This window comes from Sus scrofa, chromosome 9, assembly GCF_054392235.1.
Source record: "Sus scrofa isolate SSC_HxYL_T2T_F1_AM1 chromosome 9, Sscrofa_HxYL_maternal_Yorkshire_Landrace_v2.0, whole genome shotgun sequence".
In the NCBI taxonomy this organism is placed as follows: Eukaryota; Metazoa; Chordata; class Mammalia; order Artiodactyla; family Suidae; genus Sus; species Sus scrofa.
The window spans coordinates 105003130-105027034 of NC_139391.1; the positions used below are offsets into that span (position 1 = coordinate 105003130).

General features: G+C 35.1%; 1 protein-coding gene across 1 annotated transcript in view; it reads right to left on the reverse strand.

Moving 5' to 3' along the window:
- The window catches only part of GNAI1 (G protein subunit alpha i1), a gene marked incomplete at its 3' end in the record, with an annotated part of 86861 nt that overhangs the window by 11015 nt on the left and 51941 nt on the right, over positions 1-23905 (reverse strand). The window contains 3 exon segments of the mRNA NM_001123115.2: positions 178-307; positions 10682-10810; positions 14319-14476. Coding sequence (NP_001116587.2) covers positions 178-307; positions 10682-10810; positions 14319-14476 — 417 coding nt within the window.

The window sequence follows — 23905 nt, forward strand, 5'->3', positions numbered from 1 at the left end:
ACTAAAAGGGAAATAGACTAAACAGAAATGTTAGAGAGAGAGCCTAAACTTTCAAATAGTTCAGGCATTAGCAAGAATTCCTCAGGAATGTTTTCTCAGAAAAATTCTTGGCACCATCTCCATCTCTTCATATGCCACCATACTCAACGTCTACAAGTGATCTCAATCTCTACTTGCCATTTCTTCATCTTCGGCCAGAACCAGGTCATAGTCACTCAGCGCCACACAGAAGATGATGGCCGTCACTCCTTCAAAGCAGTGAATCCATTTCTTCCGCTCAGATCTCTGTCCTCCCACATCAAACATTCTGGAAGAGGAAAAATCGTGAGTTTGACATCACACTGCATGTTCAGCAGCTCTGCGAGTTCTAGAAAATCAACAAAAAAAGCTCCAAATTGCCTAGGGAAATGTGAGATAGAAGGAAGGAAGGAGAGAAGGACTTTATGGGAGGAAAATAATGTCACAAATTGATTTTCACAAAGAAAAAAAAAGCCTGCTGGTTTTTAAAATTTTTGGTTGAAGGGGAAGTATCTCACAACAAAACAAAAAGCCCAAAATACTCTAAAAAAGCAACACATTCTTAACATGAGAATACTTTAGAACAGAAGATTAAATAAATACAAATGAAAGGGCTTGCATATGTGTAAACCCTGAGAAGCAGCTAGAGATTTCAGAATAGAGTATATTCCATTTGCCCAAATCAGGAAACTTGAGAGGCAGAGAACATGGTCCCTTCTTCCCACTACAAGATGTTGTTTTCTCTCAGAAGCAACCAGTAGGACTTTTACATAAAGGATAAACCATTCCAGGTAAGAAAAGCTGAGTAAGCAAGTCATATTTAGACAGAGACAAACAGACCACTTAAATTAAAAAGTAAAAAAACCATGGTATAGAAAAAAAAAGGGGGGGGGGATAAAATGAGATAAAATGGGTGGCCTACTGAATAGGCTGAAAATTAGGAGTGAAAAAACTCAATTTTTACATGGTATACAATGGTAGACCACTGTAGGTTACTACATAGGATAGTAACATGATTAAACACCGTAAAGGCAATGATTTCTTTCCTGTTTTTCTTCTAAGAGTTTATTAAGTTAGGCAAAAGTTGAAATTCACATAGATTACATTATGCAACCTAGAAATAACCACTTACATAATGGAAACACTATACAAAATGGTGCATTTTTAAAAGGTTCCATTTATCTAGATAGTGCACTAATTAAAACAGTCCCTATTTAATTCTCAGGCAAAAAGAATTTTCCCTATAGAATAGTATTGGCCTATAAACCAAATCTGATTACATCAAATTTGTACCCAGTACAAAATTAACTAGTATTGTTACTTTTATCATCAATTAAGGCATCTTCTTTCTATTCGTTTAGCTAGTAAATTGTTCATTAAGTTTAAGTATGCCATGTAACAAAATGATTCTACAACATACTAAATTAAAATGGGTAAGACATAAAAAGGACAGCTTTGGTAATAACAATCAAACAAAAACAAAATAAAAGAAATTAAAATGATTACCCATTTGTTAACAAAACTGCCAAGGAACACAATTTGCAAATAATTTTACCAAAAAGATAATATATTCTAGAGAACTTCTCTGATCAATGGTCACATGTTTCCTGGATACTCGATATAAAATAACAATCAAATGCACTCCATCACACATTTTCCCTCTGTGAAAGTTGGTTTTATGTGCCAATTTAAATTAAATAGCTGCTTATGATAGCCTAACCAATCAAACACTAACCTGGATACTGTGGTGAAGGCACTTTACAGTTATGGTAACATCTATAATCAGTTGATTCTTGGTAAAAAAGTATCCTGGATAATGCGGGCAGACCTTATCCAATAAGCCAAAAGGCCTTAAAAGCAAAAACTGCAGTTTCCCAGAAGAAAAAGAAATTGTGCCTCAACAGTGCAACATCAGTTTCTGTCTGCACCTGCTGTACTGCCCTCAAACTTCAGATCTGCCAGTCCCGAGAGTCACCTGAGCCAGGTCCTTGAAATAAACATAATCTAGTGGTTCTCTTTCTAGGGAGAACTCCAACTAATATAAATTCTAGTACCTAGTGTAGGGTCATGTTGTAAAAGAAATATCCCAAACTGTGCAAGTGGCTCTGGAAATGGGTAATAGGGAAATGCTGGAAGAATTATGAGTTATTTGACAGAAAAAGCCCAGACTGCCTTGAAACGATGGTTGGTTAGGAACATAAATATCAAAGGTGACTTTGAAGAGACTTAGATGGAAGTGAAGAGGACAGCAGAAAAGCTTCTGTCTTAGAGAATGACTACGTATATATGTATATCTCTATCATCATGAACACAATGTTGAAAGAAATATGAATGTTATTTTTGATGAGGTCTCAGAAGGAAATGATAAAAATATTACTGGACACTGGAGAAAAGGTAATCCTTGTTTTAAAGTGGCAAAAACTTGGTTTCACTGTGTTCTAGGGTTGGGTGTAAGGTAGACCTTGCAGGAGATGATACTGGATGTTCAGATTTAGCTGAGAACATTTCCAAGCAAAGAGTACATGGTCCAGCTTTGGCTTTCCTTGCTGCTAAAATAAAATGCAAGAGGACAGAGGGAAAAACTGAGGAGTGAACTATCAAGTAAAGAGGAAAAGATACACATAGGGATGGCCAAGGACTGGGGTGAAAGGGCCATGAGCCAAGGAACATCAAGCCCTTCCTACAACCACCAGAAGCTAAGAGGAGACAACGGAGGACTCCTCCTTGACTCTTCAAAAGCAATGCAAGCCCTGCTAATATACTGATTTTAAACTTCTAGCTTCCAGTACTATCAAAGAATAAATTTCTGATGTTTAATGCCACCTAGTTGGTGGTAATTTGTTAACAGTAGCTTTAGGAAACTAGTATATTCCCTACGTTGTTTTAGTTCTCCTTATGGCAATTATCACCCCCAAATATTAAATATTTCCTTTCCTCTCCTTCCCTATCCCTAAAACAATGCAAAAACAAAGACATGGTCGGTTTTGGCCATGTTGTATCCCCTCCACTGGACCAACAAAAGCACTCTGTAAATATTTGCTGAATCAAAGAATGAACTATGTCTACAGAATATTTTAAAAACACTTTTAAACAATAATAGACTACCTTTACTACATTAAAAGATCTAGATCTTGGAGTTATGTTGTGGGAATGTAAAATATAACAAAGATTTAACTTGATAATCAAGTAATTTGCCTTTATTTAATTTCCAAATTAAATAAAGAAATCTCTTTATTTAATTTGGAAATGAATGATGGTCATTCATATATTGGTCATAAACAAAGAGCCTTTAAGCCAGTGCTTCTCAAACTTTAGTGTGCCTCAGCATCACCAGGTGGGTAACTGGATGCTGCTGGAGACCACACTTTGCGAATCACCAGCCTAACTCATAAGTCAAGAAGCAAAAATGACTAAGAACCGATATGACAAAGGATCAGGCAAAGCACACAGCATTATGCAGTTTCACACATACACTAAAATTATCTTCAAATTCTGAACTTCTATTTTTTTAATGCAAAAGAAAACAAGATTATAGTATATTCTCCACGTAAAAAGATGAGACTTTTGACTAGCATCTAATAGGGAGTGAAACTGAGTATTCTCAGGGAGGGAAGGTGGAATAGGATATTGGAGATCCTGAGATGAGCTGACTAACATTCAGACTATCATTTAATACCTCTGTGACCAACACTGGTCCAATGCTGGTTGATCATATATGAATGTCAACCCTGTAAATATGACACTGCACCCCAAAATTAACTGCACATTTATATTACTATAGAAAAGGAACAGAAACTTATGATGATGATTTTCTAATAGAAGGGATGCTTTAATAGCTATTTTCAGCAAAAATATTACAGTAAAATAAAACCGTTGATTTTTTAAAGCAAAATTATCTGCAGAGATACTTTCCACAAATGCCTAGTCACGGAGGTGAGAGTCACCAGCACTTAAAATCAGTGAATAGATACAACAAAACACACAAAATGATAAACACACACTCCAAAGAGTTCTCAGTAGAACTCTTCTAAGTACATTTTTGTCCTCATTCTTCTCAGGCTCATTTAACATATAAAAAGCAAAGTTGGAACCATATGTTAGCAATGATAGTAATTTAACAGAATTCGAATCCAAAATAAGACAAAGTTTATTTGAAATTCCTGACAGACCTATGTTTATCTTTAAGTCAGCAAGTGCAAACAGTAACTAAAAACATCCTGTGAAATTCACCCAAGAAGACTAGACAGAGTGAGATAAGCGGACTTCCTGGAAGGATCATGATGACACACAACTTTTACGGAAATTATATCTTTGAGTAACAGCTGGAAGTGAAAAGTATCATCTAGAAATGAATGTTTAGGGTGCACCTAACCAAGAACAAAAATGAATTTTACCAAGAGTGTCTAAGTACCAAATAACTGATGTAACATTTACCTTTCTCTTTGCCATCATTTACGGAACTCTCACCTCTCTATTTCCTTTATAGACAGTAACTCATTTTATGTTTAAACCTCTTGACAATGAGCAAGATTGTAATAGTCTGTTAAGAATCTTCAACAAGTTTATCCTTACATAACAGGGGCCCAGGTCTAGAATCCTTACTTGTTAACCCCAACCTCATGCATTTTATCCTTGGACTACATGGCTAAAATAAAGTCATCATCTGAACATAAGAATTTAAGTTTGCAATAGAATACAGTCTTAAAGTTAAGGCAAATAAAAAGCAAAACGTCAGAATTTAAGGTGCACTAGGTTTAAAAACAAACCTTTCGAGTTCCCATCAAAGCTCAGCAGAAACAAATCTGACCAGCGTCCATGAGGACACAGGTTCAATCCCTAGCCTCACTCAGTGGGTTAAGGATCCAGCATTGCTGTGTGTAGGTCGCAGACACGGCTCGGATCGGGTGTGGCTGTGGCCAGCATCCATAGCTCAGATTCGACCCCTAGCCTGGGAACCTCCATATGCCGCAGACACAGACCTAAAAAAGACAAAAAAAAAAAAAGAACCAAAAACCAAAACAACCCAAAACTCTTAAAGCCTAATTGTAACAGTGAACTTCCTTATATAATTAAAATAAATTCACAATTATTAAACACAGCAATAGTTCTTAAGGTAAATCAGATTATATAAACTAATAATATTTTAATATTCCTGGGTTTGGTTATTTAATATTCTAGAAGTTGTAAGCAAACTAATAGAAGGCAAATGATTTCAATAAAATAATGCCAGCACAAAAAAAGACTCCAGCAGCTTAAAAAAAAAAGAGTGAAAACATTAGGGTGATAGTGGTATCACAGAATGGCTTTGGGAGTGTTCCTTCTTCTTCAACCTTTTGGAAAAGTTTAAGGAGGATGGGTAGGTATAAGTTCCTCTTTGTAGGTTTCATAGAATTTGCCTGTGAAGCCATCTGGTCCTGGACTTTTATTTGTAGGGACTGTTTTAATGACATATTCAATTTCATTTCTAGTGATAGGTCTGTTCAATTAATCTATTCCTTCTTGATTAAGTTTTTGCAGGCTGTGAGTCTCTTGAAAGTTGTCCATTTCTTCTAAAAGAAGAAACATTTCTTTTAAGTTGTCAAATTTGTTGGCATATAATTGTTCATAGTATTCTCTTATGGTTTTTTGTATTTCTGCAGTATTTGCTGTGATTTCTCCTTTTTCATTTCTTATTTTGTTTATTTGGTTTTTTTTTCCCTCTCCTCTTCTTAGTGAGTCTGACCAGAGGTTTGTCAATTCTGTTTACCTTTTCAAAGAACCAGCTCTTGGTTTTATTGATTTTTTCTATTGTTATTTTGTATCTCTCTTTTATTGATTTCCTCTCTGATCTTTATGATATCCTTCCTTCTGCTGATTTTAGCTTTTGTTCTTTTTTTTCTAATTGATTTAGGTGGTGGGTTAAATTGTCGATTTGAAATTTTTCTTTTTTGAGGAGGGCCTGTACTGGTATGAATTTCCCACTAAGCACAGCTTTTGTGGCATCCCATAGAGTTGCTTCATCATCATTTGCCTTGAGGTCTTTTTAATTTCCTTCTTGATTTCCTCATTGAACCATTCTTTTTTTAGTAGCATGTTGTTTCGTGTCCACGCAGTTAGTTTTTTCTCATTTCTTTTCATGTGGTTGATTTCTAGTTTCAAGACATTCTGTGATGCAACCGCCACCCTAATATCAAAACCAGACAAAGATACCACCAAAAAAGAAAACTATAGGCCAATATCTTTGGTGAATATAGATGTAAAAATTCTCAACAATATTTTAGCCAACCGAATCCAACAACATAAAAAAAGATCATACATCACGACCAAGTGGGATTCATCCCAGGTTCACAAGGATGGTTAAACATTTGCAAATCAATCAATGTCATAAACCACATTAACAAAAGAAGTCTAAAACCACATCATCATCTCAATAGATGCAGAAAAAGCATCTGACAAAGTCCAACATCAATTCATGATAAAAACTCTTACCAAAGTGGGTATAGAGGGAACATACCTTAACATAATTAAAGCCATCTATGACAAACACATAGCAAATATAATACTCAATGGAGAAAAGCTGAAAGCCTTCCCCCTAAAATCTGGAACAAGACACAGATGCCCACTCTCACCACTTTTAACATAATATTGGAAGTACTAGCCACAGTAATCAGACAAACAAAAGAAATAAAAGGCACCCAAACTGGAAGAGAAGAGGTAAAACTGACACTGTATGCAGATGACATGATACTATATATAGAAAACTCTGACTCAGCCCAAACACTACTTGAACTAATCAACAAATTCAGCAAAGTAGTAGGATATAAGATTAACATTCAGAAATCAGTCGCATTTCTGTATACTAACAATGAAATATTAGAAAAGGAATACAAAAATACAATACCTTTGAAAATTGTAACCAAAAAAAAAAAAAAAATCAAATACCTGGGACTAAGCCTGACCAAGGAGGTGGAAGACTTACATGCTGAGAACTATAAACACTAATCAAGGAACTTAAAAAGGTTTCAAAGAAATGGAAAGATATTCATGCTCCTGGGTTGGAAAAATTAATACTGTAAAAATGGCCATACTACCCAAAGTAATCTACAGATTTAATGCAATCCCTATCAAATTACCCGTGACATTTTTCACAGAACTACAACAAACAATCCAAAAATTGATAGGGGGGAATTCCCGTCATGGCTCAGTGGTTACCAAATCCGACCAGGAACCATGAAGTTGCAGGTTCGATCCCTGGACTTGCTCAGTGGGTTAAGGATCTGGGGTTGCCATGAGCTGTGGTGTAGGTTGAAGATGGGGCTTGGATCCCACATTGCTGTGGCTCTGGTGTAGGCCGGCGACTAAAGTAGCTCTGATTCAACCCCTAGGCCTGGGAACCTCCATATGCTACGGGAGCGGCTCAAGAAATGGCAAAAAAGACCAAAAAAAAAAAAAAAATTTATAGGGAACTGCAAATGACCCAGAATTGCCAAAGCAATCCTGAGGAACAAAAACTGAGCAGGAGGCATAACTCTCCCAGACTTCAGGCAATGTTACAGAGCCACAATAATCAAGACAGTGTGGTACTGGTACCCAAACAGCCAAACAGACCAATGGAACAAAATAGAGAACCCAGAAGTAAACCCAGACACTTATGGTCAATTAATCTTTGACAAAGGAGGCAAGAATATAAAACGGGAAAAAGACAGTCTTTTCAGCAAGGGGTGCTGGAAAAACTGGACAGCCACATATAAATCAATGAAACTGAACACACCCTGACACCATGCACAAAAATACACAAAATGGCTTAAAGACTTAAATTTAAGACAAGACTCCATCAAACTCCTGGAAGAGAACATAGGCAAAACATTCTCTGACAGCAACAGCACAAATGTTTTCTTAGGTCAGTCTCCCAAGGCTACAGAAATAAAGCAAAAATAAACCAATAGGACCTAATCAAACTGACAAGCTTCTGCACAGCAAAGGAAAACATTAAAAAAATAAATAAATAAAGACAACTTATGGAATGGGAGAAAACAGTTTCAAATGATGCAACTGACGAGGGCTTAATCTCTAAAATATACAAACAATTTGTATAACTCAACAGCAAAAAAGCCAACAACCCAATTTAAAAGTGGGCAAAAGACCTATATAGGCATTTCTCCAAAGAAGATATACAGATGGGAACAAGCACATGAAAAAATGCTCAACATCACTGATTATTAGAAAAATGCAAATCAAAACTCCTATGAGGTACCACTTCACTCCTGTCAGAATGGCCATCGTTAATAAGTCCACAAATAACAAATGCTGGAGAGGGTGGAAAGAAAAGGGAACTGTTGATGGGAATTTAAATTGGTACAACCCCTACAGAAAACAGTTTGGAGGTACCTTAGAAAACTATACATAGAATTACCATATGACCCAGCAATCCCACTCTTGGGCATATACCCGGACAAATCTTTCCTTGAAAAGATACATGCACCAGTATGTACACTGCAGCACTATTTGCAACAGCCAAAGCATGGAAACAACCTAAATGTCCATTGACAGATGATTGGATTAATAAGATATGGTATATATACACAGTGGAATACTATTCAGCCATAAAAGAACAAAATAATGTTATTTGCAGCAACATGGATGGAACCAGAGACTCTCATGCTGAGTGAAATAAGTCAAAAAGAGAAAGACAAATACCACATGATATCACTTATATGTGGAATCTAATATACGGCACAAATGAACCTTTCCACAGAAAAGAAAATCATGGACATGGAGAACAGATTTGTGGTTGCCAAGCAGGAGGGGGAGAGAGTGGGATGGACTGGGAATGTGGGGTTAAAAGATGCAAACTATTAGCTTTGGAATGGATAACCAGTGAGATCCTGCTGTATAGCACTGGGAACTATACCCAGTCACTTATGATGGAGCATGATAATGTGAGAAAAAAGAAGTATATATGTATGTATGTATGTGTCACATTGCTGTACAGTAGAAAATTGAAGAACACTGTAAATCGGCTACAATGGGAAAAAAAAGTGAAAACAGAAAAAAGTACAAGCAAATGTAAAACAGTATATAACATATTAAAGCCCAAAGTTTCATGGTCAGATAAACTAATTATGATCTGTATCTCTGTTTAAGAAAGCAAGGCAGTATTTGTTTTTTTGGAGGGAAGCTGCCACAGAAAACTGAAATTAAATTTTAGTTTTCTGGAAAACCCAATTACATGAACCACTGAATATGGGATAACTTAGTGTTAAATATAGCAACAGATGTTCTATATTTAAAATACTCATGTAGAGAACTGGACATATAGTTGCATACATTTAACAGTGCTTCCCATAAATTGTGAAACTGAGCTTCTTCTTGAGGTGAGCTGATGAATATTTGTTTTTTAATCTTTGACTAAGAACATTTTTTTGTTGTTCTTTTTTTGTCTTTTGGGGGCTGCACCAGCAGCATATGGAGGTACCCAGGCTAGGGGGTCTAATCGGAGCTACAGCTGCTGGCCTATATACCACAGCCACAACAATGCCAGATCTGGGCCACATATGTGACCTACACCGCAGCTCATGGCAATGCCGGATCCTTAACCCACTTAGTGAGGCCAAGGTTCAAACCTGCAAACTAACGGTTCCCAGTTGGATTCGTTTCCGCTGTACCACAACGGGAACTCCTAACAACGTTTTTTTAAGACGGTTTCAGAAATTCTGCTTTATTATTGTATTGTTTCAGAGCATTAGAGTTAACTGAAGCAAAATTTAGCAGTTTTTCACATATTGTGAAAATGGTTACTTCCTGGAAAAAGAAAAACCTAGTTCTGAATATAATGTTTAACTGAACTTCCCAGAGCCTGGTTCATTATAAAATGAGCAGACAAGACAATATGAACTACAGGATCCCTCCCATTTCTAAGGGCTACAATTCACTGTTCCTCTGTTCATACCTCAGTAAGTTATAGGGCATTCTCAATTAAATGTATAACTTTTTATAAAAAAGATACAATTTTAAGGCGTTCCCATCGTGGCGCAGTGGTTAACGAATCCGACTAGGAACCATGAGGTCGTGGGTTCGGTCCCTGCCCTTGCTCAGTGGGTTAAAGATCCGGCATTGCTGTGAGCTGTGGTGTAGGTTGCAGATACGGCTCAGATCCAGTGTTGCTGTGGCTCTGGCATAGGCCAGGGGCTGCAGCTCCGATTTGACCCCTAGCCTAGGAACCTCCATATGCCGCGGGAGCAGCCCAAAGAAATAGCAAAAAAGACAAAAAAAAAAAAAGATACAATTAAAAAAAAATACTTCCACAATTAAACATATAGTCTATCAAGTAAAACATTCTTTTTACCTAAAAATAGATGGCAACATGTTCCTAAAATATACAATATTAGAGCAGGAGTTTCTATTTAAAAATAAAAGGCAAAAACAATTTTTATTTAAATTGATGAAAAATATAGCCAGGAGGAACTTGCATGGCTACCTTTTCTTATGTAAGAATATAAATATTCCTCCTAAGAATGTTTCTTGACCCCTTTCACCCCCAAATTCTTTTGTCCAATTGTCTGAGTAATTTTTTTTTTGTAATTTCCAACTCTAAAATTTTTAAACCTTTATTCTTATTCCTTTTTTTCTTAGACAATGTGTTTTATATGAAAATTTAGAAATTATATGCTTCAAAGCTACTCACTTAAAATGAAGATCTTTGAAAGTAAAATGGGTTTCAACAATTCCTGTAGTTTTCACTCGAGTTCTGAGAACATCTTGTTGAGTTGGGATATAATTTGGTTGTGCAATTCTATCCAAGTCATTCAGATAGCTGAAAAAACAACCAGCAATATGCCAACAGTTAATACTGTCAGTAAAGACCATCTAAGATCACCTAAATCAAAGAGTAAAATACTATAACACATGCACTAATCCAAATTACTGGAAGTTTTACACCTCTGTGTAATGACATAATCTGACCTATTTAAGTTTATATCTTATACAACTCCCACTGAAATGAAAATGTTAATAGTTCTTCAGCCACAAAGCTCTTTAAACCTTTTAAAAATGTCATGTACTTTGATTTTTAAGGATACTAATTAGCAATTCTCATTGCTGAAAAAGAAACACAGCAATAATTTTATAAACACCCAAACTAACTGCATACCATAACTTTGCCCCTTAAAATTCTTCATTACACTTTTTTGCTGTAGCGCTGTTTATGTTCCAAATTATTCTTGTTGAGGATTTAGAAAGCCTTCGTTTTTGAGAAAGCAGTGAGGAAACCTCTGGCCAAAGATGTGATATTGTTCCTTTTCGACCAGCCTTAAGTTACATACAAGAAAACACTGCACATGTTCCTGTAGTCTACATTTAAGTGGCACTCTGAAAGTTCATATTTTACTCCTTACTCTTTTCACAGTCACTCACTCAACACTCTGCTAATGATGCCAAATACGATGTGATATAAAAATGTAGTGGTGTCCTACCATGCAATTATTTTATTTTGTGTCAAATTATGTAGTAGAGTCAGTAAATGTCTTAGTCCAGATACTGAGAGATTAATGTGAATCTGAGTGGTTAAAGAAGGACTCATGGATAGTGAGGGGTATAAACAGTACAAGGGATAAAAGGGAATGTCATTCACATCAGGAAAAGCAGTAAAACAGTATGGAGGCAGGAATAGTCATGTCTTGTTTCTCAGAAAGTGAGGCCATTAGTAGGCTATGCAAGTAATTAAGCCTAAGGTCAGTGTGGGGAGCATCACTGCAGTAATTTCTAATACCGGGGTGGAACAGTCCAAGACACTTTAGAAGATACATCTAGGTTTATTACAGTGAAGCACCATCTACTGCAAACTGTTCCATAGCCATTTGGGATGGGGTCTTCAAACAAATAGGGTCTTACAAACAAAAGAAGCTCAATAAATATCTGATTTGTGGAGATGGGAGTTGGAAAGCTACCCACTGAATTAACCATCAAAATGTTTTAGTCAGTGAGGAATGTGTATGATATTGATACTAGAATACCTAGAGATAGCTTGAGTTATCTGTATGACATTTACTGAATTAAAAGTAATCTTATATTATCACATTGGTGATAATCCCCTAGTACTTTGTCTGTGTTTTTAGTTCTATATATATTATGTTCACCTTATTGTAAGAAAATGTGACTTAACAGGCAATGGCAAGATTTTACTAACTGTCCCTTTGAAATACTGAGCTGCTCTAGTTTAAGATATATTTCTTAGCTTAAAATGGCTATAGTTCTATTAGTCTCAAAAAATAATGCACATTTATATTTCAGCAAGACAAAAAAGAAAAACAGGCATTGTAAAAAACTCTTGTTTTAAAAGATGACAAATTTGAAGTGTAAATTTGTGGTTAGATGGTCTCAATGGGCAACTTGGCAGCATCTCTTATCTCAAGGATTCAGAAATCAAGATACCCTGTAACTACTATAGAGAAAAAGATTTTTTTATCACTTTTCTTTATTCTTGAAAGATGGTTCTATTATTGCCATAAGGTCAGAACTGCTAGTAATAAAATAATGGTGAGCCAAAGGTACACACTTTTTTCAGTGTACGTCCAAGCACTGTGCACAGGACAAAAGGTCTTGGCCAATATACTGGGGGGGGGGGTGTAGATAGGAGGAAATAAAACTTCAATCCCTCATTCCTGAGAAGCATCCCTTAATTACTGAAATAGTTCCCCTTTCCGGGTTCAGCTCAGAGCAGTCTCTTCACCATAAATGATTTCCGCTTAGACCTTTCTGCAGGTTCTGGTGATGACAAAGCAAGCATCACGGACTAAGAGTCGTGTTCTTGTGCTAGGAAACGTTTTTCTAATTTTTTCTTATAGCCTCTGTAGAGTCTGGTTTATTAATTTATTCATTATTAAATAAGGGCATATTGCATGATGCCTATGTGTCAGCATAAGAAAGAAAACTGGGGCCAAAATAGACCTTACTGAATTTACAATGTAGTGGCAGAGACAGAAAATAATCAGAGTCTCAAGTATAAATCCAATTACCTCAAAATGAATGCAAATCTGTGAGTGCTATGAAAGAAAATACACTGTATCATGAGTACATAAAACAAGGAGGCAAAGGCTTATTCACTGAATCAAGGAAAATTTCCTTGCAGAAGTTAGGATACTAGGTGGAGAGACATGCTACCTAGCAATAGGAAGATGTTACATATATATATATAAACTATATATGCAACAATATATATGGCTTATATACCTATAAAACATTAAAATACATATTAAGATATATAGCATAAAAATTGTGCTGGGTTACACACTAACTTGTATTACTTATTCACTCACACTAAATCACTTATCTAACACTGAGTACTCTGATGTGCAACACATGACATGACATGTTATATGATAGTTAAGTCCTCAGGAACCACATGCTGAAGCAAGGTATCTGTATTGACCTAGATCTTCTAATGCCTGTCTTCTTCTATCTAATCCCCACTTGTTTCCCTAAGAGCCAACAGCTCTGTCAAGAAAACAATAATTTTGGAAAGCAAATCGAGTTCATGGCATATGTTTCTACTCATACCACCTTGATATTTCTTAGTATGTGTGCCAAAGAATGGAAATGAATCCTTGTTTTTACTCTACACAGATCGCCAAGCAGAAAGCTCCCTAATTAGGTTTCCTCACAAACTGCTTTACAGACTTTTTGGATTCACCACTTGGAAAATCAAGGCAGATACTTCCTCTGAGGAACTGGACTTAGATATCTGTAAACAGTGTCTAATGCAACAGAGTACATACAACCGACAATTTTCAAGTGTAGACCTACTTTCTTTTCTTCAGTGAGAAAATATCTTGGGATCACCATGCACCCCTTCAAAAGGGCTGCCTGTCACTCAAGGTGCCTGTCACGAGACAAGCTACCATCCAGACTAAGGCACCATCGGTAAACGAAAACACTCAAATCAGTTACACTCCCTTTCGGCTAGCCCCAGGTGAACTAGAGATACACCCTAATTCAAAGTGAACTTTGGGAAGTTCTAACTACTTTCTTGGAAATGTATGAGAAATAATTTCATTCTGCATGATTCAATTAGAGTTACATTATTAAAGTTACATAAGCATGAGTCCCTTGAGACAACTTTTGAACACAGAGGAACTAACAAATTGCACTGCTACCTACAAACACACACAAAAAAGATAGAAAAAGTTTTCAAATACTGTCATCCTGAATATCCTGAGTTGTGTAAGAATGTGTCACTAGATTCTGTATTAAAATTCACTTGGAGGTATATTTGACTTACAAGTAATTATTCATGATCGTGTAGTTCTGAACTTATGATTACTTACTATGCTGCAGAATCATTAAGCTGGTACTCTCGGGATCTGTTGAAGCAAGCTTGTACGCCGCTGTCTTTCCACAGCCTCTTTATAACTCCAGCAAGTTCTGCAGTCATAAAACCTTCCTCAGCAGCACCAGCAAGCACAAAGAGTTGGCGGGCATCATCCTGAACATTCAAAGACCATTTTTTCAAAAAAAAAAAGAAAGAAAAAGAAAAAGGCAGATAAAATACATTATTGATTACAAAATGTACAATAGTGAGTTTCCTTTATGCTTTTTATTGGTGTTATAACTTGATTTCTCTAAAACACCACTTAAAAGTTGGCTGAATCAAAAAAGGATAATCTTAAACCCTAAGTCCATGTTTTGTGATATTAGTGACAGCTATCAAAGCACTAGGAAGCTCAAAGAATGACCACACTTAGAGCTCATGAAGGAATCTATTAACCAACTACTCACAATGGATACCAAATAATTACAAAGTATACCAGACTAAATTCTAAAAATAACCTCTGTCTGTTATATACTGAAGATGATCACTTTTGAGAAAAGAGAAGAATATATGCTTTACCCTTCTCTCACCAAAATGTTTCTAATCTAAAAAACACATTAACACTATTAGAGGTTACTTTTAGAGTCTAATTCACTGTTAGCTTTCTGGTATGCCTTGTAGATACAAAATAAGTTCAGAGAAAGGAGGAATCAATGTGGAGTATAAAGCAAGAATAGTTCCACACAATGGTCTGAGATTTTCATGAGACCTAAAAGTATATACACATTAAAATCAAAGGGCCAGGAAGGAGGGATAGGTGTTTGCTAATCCAGGCATAGGAAACAAAATAAACCTAGCTTTGGAGTGGCAATACTCATGACACATATAGAAGACAGCATGGAAAAGTTTTTAAATGAAGGAATACTGCACATAAAATTAAATTTTTATTCCATTTTCAAGCTACAGCATTTAGTTATTCTGATCCACATGTCATCAACCCCACAAGGTCAGTGCTGTTCAAAAGAAATATAAGCCGCTTATACAATTCTGAGTTTTCTAATAGCACATTTTAAACAGCAATAAAAGGTCAAATTTAAACAATATATTTTATTTAACCTAGGTATAAAATATTTCAAAATGTGATCAATATTAAGTTATTGAGGTATTTCATATTTTTATAGACATCTATAACTTTGAAATTTGGTGTTTCTTTTATAAAGACAGAGCATCTCAATCCAGATTAGACACATTTCAAATACCTAACAGCCACGTATGGGTAGTAGCTCAGGCTCTATAACACAACTCTAATTTTCAGATAATAACACAGTTAATACAAAAATAAGGGAGAAGTGAAATTACCATCTTCACAAAGATTCTTTGTGGCCTGAGATTTGCAGTTTTACGTTAAATGGGTAGACAATACCTAATTTTCTCCTGGAGCGTTTTTCCAATGCAGTGTCTTAGTTCTTTATGAAGTGATGGTGCATTATGATAAGATGTGCAGAAGAGAAGCATTTGGTGACACAGACTAGCAAAGGGGACTAGCTGATAATACAAATTCATTCTGCTGCCAATTTGTGAAACATTTTCTTTTCAGATGGAACCCATTGTGAAGAACAATTAATTCACTCAGCATGGGAAGATATTATTCAAGCATATGTTTCCCTTTTTAGTAAGTCACAAGAGAAATGAATGTAAGCAAGTAACACGTGTACAATATCCTTTTAACAAACCCTAACAAAACAGTTACATGTCATTCTTAGCACTGTTTACCTAATTCCGGTAAACAGTTATTCAGTTTACCAAATAATGACTTATACATGAGAAATTTCTACACTTTGTTTTTATTTTTAACTAAATGATGTCAAACATACTTTTCCCCATTATAGAAAAGTGCTTTTCATTTAGTAGGCTTTAAAATGAGCTTTCATTATGATGCATTTATTCAACTTCAGTAAAAATTTCTTGATAGAAAAGACTAATGCCTCTGGTATGGGTCATAAAATCATAGTCTCTTCAAACTTTCTAGGAAAGAAGCCTGAAGAAAAGACATGCGAAACTTTGGAAAGCTCTATTTATAAGCTGTTTTCTCTCTGTGGCATTCGCAAATATCTCTTCTTCACAAAATGTACAAGTCTTTTTTTCTTATAAAATGAATGGAGTATTTTTCTGCATGTCATCAGCAGGGCATTCAGATGTCTGCAGATGAGCTTTAAGTAATAAATTTAAGCAGGAACTTACTGTAGAAATTATTCTACCTAATTTTTTGTTTTGTATAAAAAGAACCTGAGGCACAGAGAGATTGTGCAATTTATTTAAGGTTTCACATTTAATTAGTCACCCTATCACAGATATTAGTCAACAACAATTACTAAGTAGCAATTGCCTAAGACAACATATATTTGAAAATTACAGAATGATGGCAATAATCCTATCTTGTCATGGATTGAAGTCTTCAAGATTCTTGTAAAAATGTTACTTAAGAACATTTAAGAAAGATCAACTTGAGTGTACACAGTGTGACATAGTGTAGAAAAAGGGTAGGGATTACCCATAGGTAAGGAAACTAGTTTATAGGAACTCTACTGTGGTATTAAAAAGAAAGAAGCTTATTTGTCAGGCAATTATTTGTGAGTAGCAAGGAAAAACATTCTTGGATGTAGCCAAGTTAATATGTTTTCAAACGCTAAGAACTAAATGAAAATAAGATGGTTTCAAGAATATAACTTCTAATTCGTCTAAATGTGTGTTCAGGGAACTCAAAAAGGAGATAGGACATGCTATCATGTCAAGAGACACATCACAGCCTATTTTCCCACTGATAGGGATCACAAAGCATCCTTTATTTACTTGGTTACAGTACATTTTATTTGAAGCCATCACCTACTTTATGAGAATTATGGAGAAGAGAGGACACTGAGGAACCATGATGACTGTCTTCTGTTATATCAAGGATCATTACAGGTAAGAAAGAGAAGTTTTGTGCTTAGGCAGAGAGCAGAAAAACAAAACAAAAAAAAACCAAAAAAAAAACCACTCCAGAAAAAAGAATTTTTACAGTAAAACATGAAAGAAAGAAAGAAAGGAGAGACTGATTTTTTCTTTTCTTTTTTTTTTTTTTTTTTTTTGGCTTTTTAGGGCAGCACCTGCAGCATATGGAAGTTCCCAGGCTAGGGATTGAATTAGAGCTGCAGCTGCCAGTCTATACCACAGCCACGGCAACATGAGATCCAAGCCATGTCTGTGACCTACACCATGGCTCACAGCAATGCCAGATCCTTAAACAACTGAGTGAGGCCAGGGATCAAACCTGCATCCTCATGGATACTAGTTGGGTTTGTTACCACTGAGCCACAATGGGAATTCTGAGACTGAAAATTTTAAGCAAAGGCTAGATCATTATTTATTGCAACAGAGCGGACAGAATTTATGAATGAGATTAAGAGTTTAAATAGAAAACATCAGAAAGCCCTTCTACCATAGTGGCTAAATAATATGATAAAGGAGTGTTAAAGGGTGACACCTCTTAATTTTCGGCTAGAGGAATAAATATAGAAATCCTTTGTTTCAAAGGTTCAGTGCAGTTATTTCATTAATAACATTAGCCAACAATACTGAACACCACATATAATGAGAATTACTCATGTATTTAATCTACCACATTTCTACAGCATACAATCATTTCTATAAATTTAAGATAGCTATAATGCTTTTACCAAAGTTAATGTGCTTGTAAGGAAATCTTGAAAACTTTACTGAAGCTACCTCTACGTGGCTCCTGGGGTCAATCCCAAATATTAAAGAAATGCTTGAAGAAATACAAATTCTTGGAGCTCCCAATGTGGCTCAGCAGAAACGAACCCAACTAGTATCCATGAGGATGCGGGTTCAATTCCTGGCCTTGCTCAGTTTGTTAAGGATCTGGCATTGCCGTGAACAATGGTATATAGGTCACAGACGTGCCTCAGATCCTATGTTGCTGTGGCTGTGGCGTAGGCTGACAGCTGTAGCTCTGATTTGGCCCTAGCCTGCGAAATTCCATGTGCCGCCGGTGTGGCCTTAAAAAAGAAAAAAAGGGGGGGAGGGGGACACAAAATGTAAAACTACTTTTTTACCTCTAAAAACACAAATGTCACCAAAGAAAAAATAACTGAGGTCAGGAAATAGGAAGTCACTTTTCTTCTTTCCTTAACACTGCTTAAAAGGAGAGGGAAAGCCTAAAAATAAAATAATCTAAGTTAATTTTAACTAAATTGCAGACAGCACAATTTTTGACTAAATTGCAGTGAGTATGAGCTTCATTACGTCAAGAAATTACAATAAATGTTGCCCCAAAATAACCTGTATGTATATATTTACGAATCTTATAAATGTATATATTTTTAATTTTCAAACTAATAAAATAAATATTTAAGTATTCTTTGGACAATATAACCTGTTGTCAAAAGACACAGAGAAATATGTAATAAATGATACATGAATTGAGCGAAATAGAAAAACACTATGCTAGAGGCACATAATACATTTGAAATGAATGTTAATATCACTGTCACATATATAAATCGTTATTTCTCAGAATCAAAAACAAAATAACTACTTCATCTTAGTTCTCAAACATAAAACAAAGCACTACTATAAATAATTCAAATATTCATATGGAGAAATAACAAGTAGAAATAACTGGAAACATTTTGAAAATGCATACTGGAGAAGGAAGGCTGAAATGATCAGATATTAAAAATCTACAATAGGTAGGACACTCTCGTACTAATGCAAACCAATAAGGGAAAAAAGGCCCAAATCTGAACTTACAGAATATAAAGGTGGCAAGAAAAATCAGTAGGAAAGAATATGATTATCCAAAAAACACTTATGAATAATTAGATAACCATTTGAAGAGGAAAAAAAAATAATGCCATGCATACAACAAAATGAGTTTGAGGGATTAAAGGACAAACATAGAAACAATGCTAAAATTCAGTTCCCCAAAAAACTTTTAAAATGGCATGAATATCTGGTGAATCTTTGGTTCAGAGAAAATTTTCTAAATGTAAACTTAATGGAAGAAATAATCAGAGAAGATTTTAAAAATGAAAACCTAAGATTAAAGGAATAAGCCAAATGTGAGAGAACATTTCCATTTGTGGACAAATGTTTAACATATATGTATATACAAACAAGCAAACAGATAGTCAAAACACCAAGACTCCCTTCAGTAAATGAATAAAGGATAAAAGCAGCCACTAACATAGAAAAAGAGAGTCAATAAAGATATGGAAAACTGATATTTACATTAAAAAATAAAAAATGAAAATTAAATTGAAACAAGACTTACTAGTAAGTTAGTCAATATTTGAAAAATATAAGACTTCTAAATTTTAGCTACCCAAAGCACTAAGAAAAGATGCTGCTGCTCAGAAGGTAAACTAATACAGCCTTTCTCAAAAGCAATCTACAAATTTGGCAGACAGACCTTTTAACTAACTAAAGAAGTAAGTTACAAAATTAGAGGAAGAGAAAAGCCAAAGTTTTCCATTCCTCACTGCCAAACTCATTCCAAGCATTGCTTCTCAAGTTTTCAAGGATAAAAGGACCAATCTTGCATTTTATTTTCTTTTGTTTCCCATCTATTTCAAAGCTAATCGTACTGGAAAAATAGCATTTAAGTGAAATAGAATATCAATAAAGTTTGTGAGCTATCAGAGTTAATGTATTAGTCACTCTGTCAATGGCTGTAAGTTTGGCTAACCATTCACTCCGACTTCTGTGTTCACCTGTGCACATGCTCGTGCACCTGGACCACACTCTGAGCAGCACAGCTCTAAGTGATGCAGCACCTAAGACATGTTGATAGGCTCCTGGATAATGCTTCCCTAACTGCACATTATTAAAAACAAAATAATATAATTTATCAAGTTATTGTCATCCACAGATTGACTAAGCTCATTATGAGAGAGTTGAGAAAGGATATTAGGTACAAAATTTGACTGCTCTATGCCAGCTTTGAAAACAATTTTGTTTCCTCTCATTTTATTTTTTTTTTTTTTTTTTTTTTTTTTTTGTCTTTTTGCCATTTCTTGGGCCGCTCCCGCGGCATATGGAGGTTCCCAGGCTAGGGGTCCAATCGGAGCTGTAGCCACCGGCCTACGCCAGAGCCACAGCAACGCGGGATCCGAGCCGCGTCTGCAACCTACACCACAGCTCACAGCAACGCCGGATCGTCAACCCACTGAGCAAGGGCAGGGACCGAACCCGCAACCTCATGGTTCCTAGTCGGATTCGTTAACCACTGCGCCACGACGGGAACTCCTCCTCTCATTTTAAATAACTAATGTGTAATCTGCTTTGCAAATCTGCTAACTGCCAACTATGAAGCAAACCACTGCAAATAAGTCACTGTGTCTTAAAATTTTACAATTTTTAGTCAATTCTCACTGAATTAACTCACATATTACATGTAATTTCAATCAAGATACTGACAAGCTTTTTATTTAACAGGGATATGGGGAATTAAGTTGACTCTCAAGTTCATCTGGAAGAGAAATGCATTAATAGCCTTGAAATTTTTGTTAAAAGAGAACTCTGGGATGGGTGCACTTAATTGAACAGAGAGCAAAATCCTACGAAACAACAGAAACTAAAATAATGTGAATCTGACAAAATAATAATAGTAATCATTATATATAACAATAGCAGTAACAAGCATTTATTGGGCATCTGTTATGACCATGGCATGTGGTAAAGTCTTGTCATTATTTCTCACAATTCTATAAGGTAGAGGTAACCAGTACTTGCATCTTATTATGATGAAAAAAACTTAGAAAGGTTAAGTAATTTAATAAGTGACTCAGCTGGGGAAGAAAAGCATCTATCAATCAGGGAAAAACATGGAGTCCAGAAACACACTCCATTTTGTGCTTAAGGGTAGCATTTTCAAATGAGTATTTAATAAATGGCTTTAAGGCAAGAAATGATCAGATGTACTTATATTCCACCTAGCAAGAGACACAAGTAACATTTCTAGATGAGTAAAGAGATAAATCTAAAAAAAATTCTATAAACAGTCTAGAAAAATGATTATTTAAAAATAATTTTAAGTTGAAGAATGTTATTAACAGGACACAAAACACAGAAATCAGAATTGATTAAATAAGGTTCAACAAGAAACAAGAAAAATCCTATTTCAAACAAGTAAAAGAAATATGGTGAATAAAAACATAAGCAAAAAATACAGAATTAATATCCCTAATATTCAAAGAGACTCAACGTGAAAAGAACAAGGAATTTAACAGAACTGCATAAAGAATATTAAGAGGCGTCCACCGAAGAGCTACAAAGACAAAGAGAATCTCAACCTCATTGAACATCACAAAAATAGAACCTGAAAAAAAAGTATTTTTCACTAAGATATTAAAAGTTAAAATGATATATCTAAGTTGATGAGACTCTGGGAAAGTAGACAGTGATGCACAGCTGCTAGAAAAGATTATTTGAATTGTTTTTTTCTGAAAACAAATCTATGGTATGTATGAAACTTAACTATCTGGTTTATCCTTCGACTTAAGGCTAGTACTTCCGAGAATTGATACTTTAGTAATGGAAATATATTCAAGCCTTTGACTATACTTTTTTCTTTCTAGAATGCACTTTCCTTTTTTTTTGTCTAGAAAACTCTTAAGACATGTTCCCACACCAAGCTCAAAGTCCTTTCCTCCCGTCTTGGCCATGTTTAATTCATCTTTGTATTTCTTGGTACAATTTCAAGAGTCTCATAACATTTTAAAGCTTGCACAGAGGCAAGGCAATACCAGACACAGAGGAGACCAATCAGAACTATGAGAGATAAGGCAAACAAAAGTGATAGTCTCAAGGCAAGAAGAAAACACTTACTAGGGTATAGGTAGAGAGTCTAAAATCAATGGGTGAAACTAATACCAGTGAAACAAAGATGCACAGAGCAGACCCACATGTAGATTCCAAAGCATGAAAAAAAAGAAAAAAGAAAAAAAAAAAAAAAGTTAAAAAAATCTGCCCCTAAAGGACAGAAAATGACAACTTTCCTTGAAAGAAAATAAGCAAATAAAAAGACCTCATAGAAAGCTGCTTGCAACGACCCTTCATTACCTCCTACCATGGGGGCTATAAAACCTCTAATAATCACACATAAGATCTGAACGCAGAATACTGAATACATGAATTCGAATGCATAAAGTACAACTTATTCAATTCTTTTTCTACTTTGTCTGAGAGTAGTTCTAAGAGCTCAAAAAGCATTTGTTGGATGAATACATGACAAATGAATAAGTCACAGCCTGAATGGATAACAGATAAGTCAAAAATTGGATATCATCAAATCCTGTTTCAGAAGATGATTTATAAGAATGTTATGAATTATTATGAAAAATTATCTAGAGATCTATTTGAAAAATTTAATTCATTACACTAAGCTTTTAAATCTTTGTTCAAAAATAAAAGTTCAGTAATTTCATATTGCCTAGTAACTTATAAATTTTGTAGTAACCTATAAAAAGTAAACCAGGTCTGTTTTACACACTTCTAAAATGTATTTTCTCTAATGGTGATTTCATTACTTTCTTTTTTCCTATTAAGCAAAGACTGAGCATCTATGTCCAAAAAAATAAATAAATAAAACTAGCAGACGCTAAGACAACAAAAAGAAAAGGTTATGGTTTCTAAGCAAAAAAATCTTCACAGTATTATTAGGGAGATGGCACAGAGACAAACAGAACACAGTAAAATAAAAAAGAACTATAAAAAGGGGTAATTGTAATAAAAATAATAATATACTTATTTGTAAAAATATTTAAAATTAATCTAAAGATTCAGTTAAAGGTTTCTGGGAAGATCAAGTTTTGTATCAATTATTTATTAAAAAAAAAAAAAAGAATCAGGGAGTTCCCTAGTAGCTCAGTATCATCACTACTCTACTGTGCCTCTGGTTACAACTGTGGTGAGGGTTTGATCCCTGGCCCAGGGAGCTTCCACATGCTGCAGGGATAGCCAAAAAAAAAAAAAAAAAAAAAAAAAAATCACTGAAGAATAAATCATACACAAATAATAAAACTTGAAATTAACAGATTAAGTGAGCAAACTGGGGCTAAGGAAGGAAGAAGAAGGAGGTATCCTATGGACTGGCTGGGGCCACTTCCAACCAAAAAGCAACAAGTTACCTACTGGGCCAAATAAGGAAGCACAGGTACAGAGCCTTGGTTACTACTGTGTGGCAACCTTTGTATATCATGTAATCTCCTGGATTCCAATCTCTTACTGCTAAAATAAAGGGGCAGAACTAGCTGGTGTCCTAAATTCCTTGTCCCTCTAGATCTGAAATTCTGAAAGGTATTTTCTAATAGCCAGGATTTTATGATTCTAAAAATAGGCAAACTTTTATACTGTTTTTATTATATAGACTGCTTTTTAGTTTGGGCATGAATATAAATAATAAGATCATTTCAGCATTCCAAATCATACAAACAAATTTTGAAGAATGCTAATGTAGATAGTTCCCTAAATTCAGTAGTAACTACCAAAAATTGTGATGGAGATAAAGAGGTACCCAATACGCATGTTATATAGAAAATA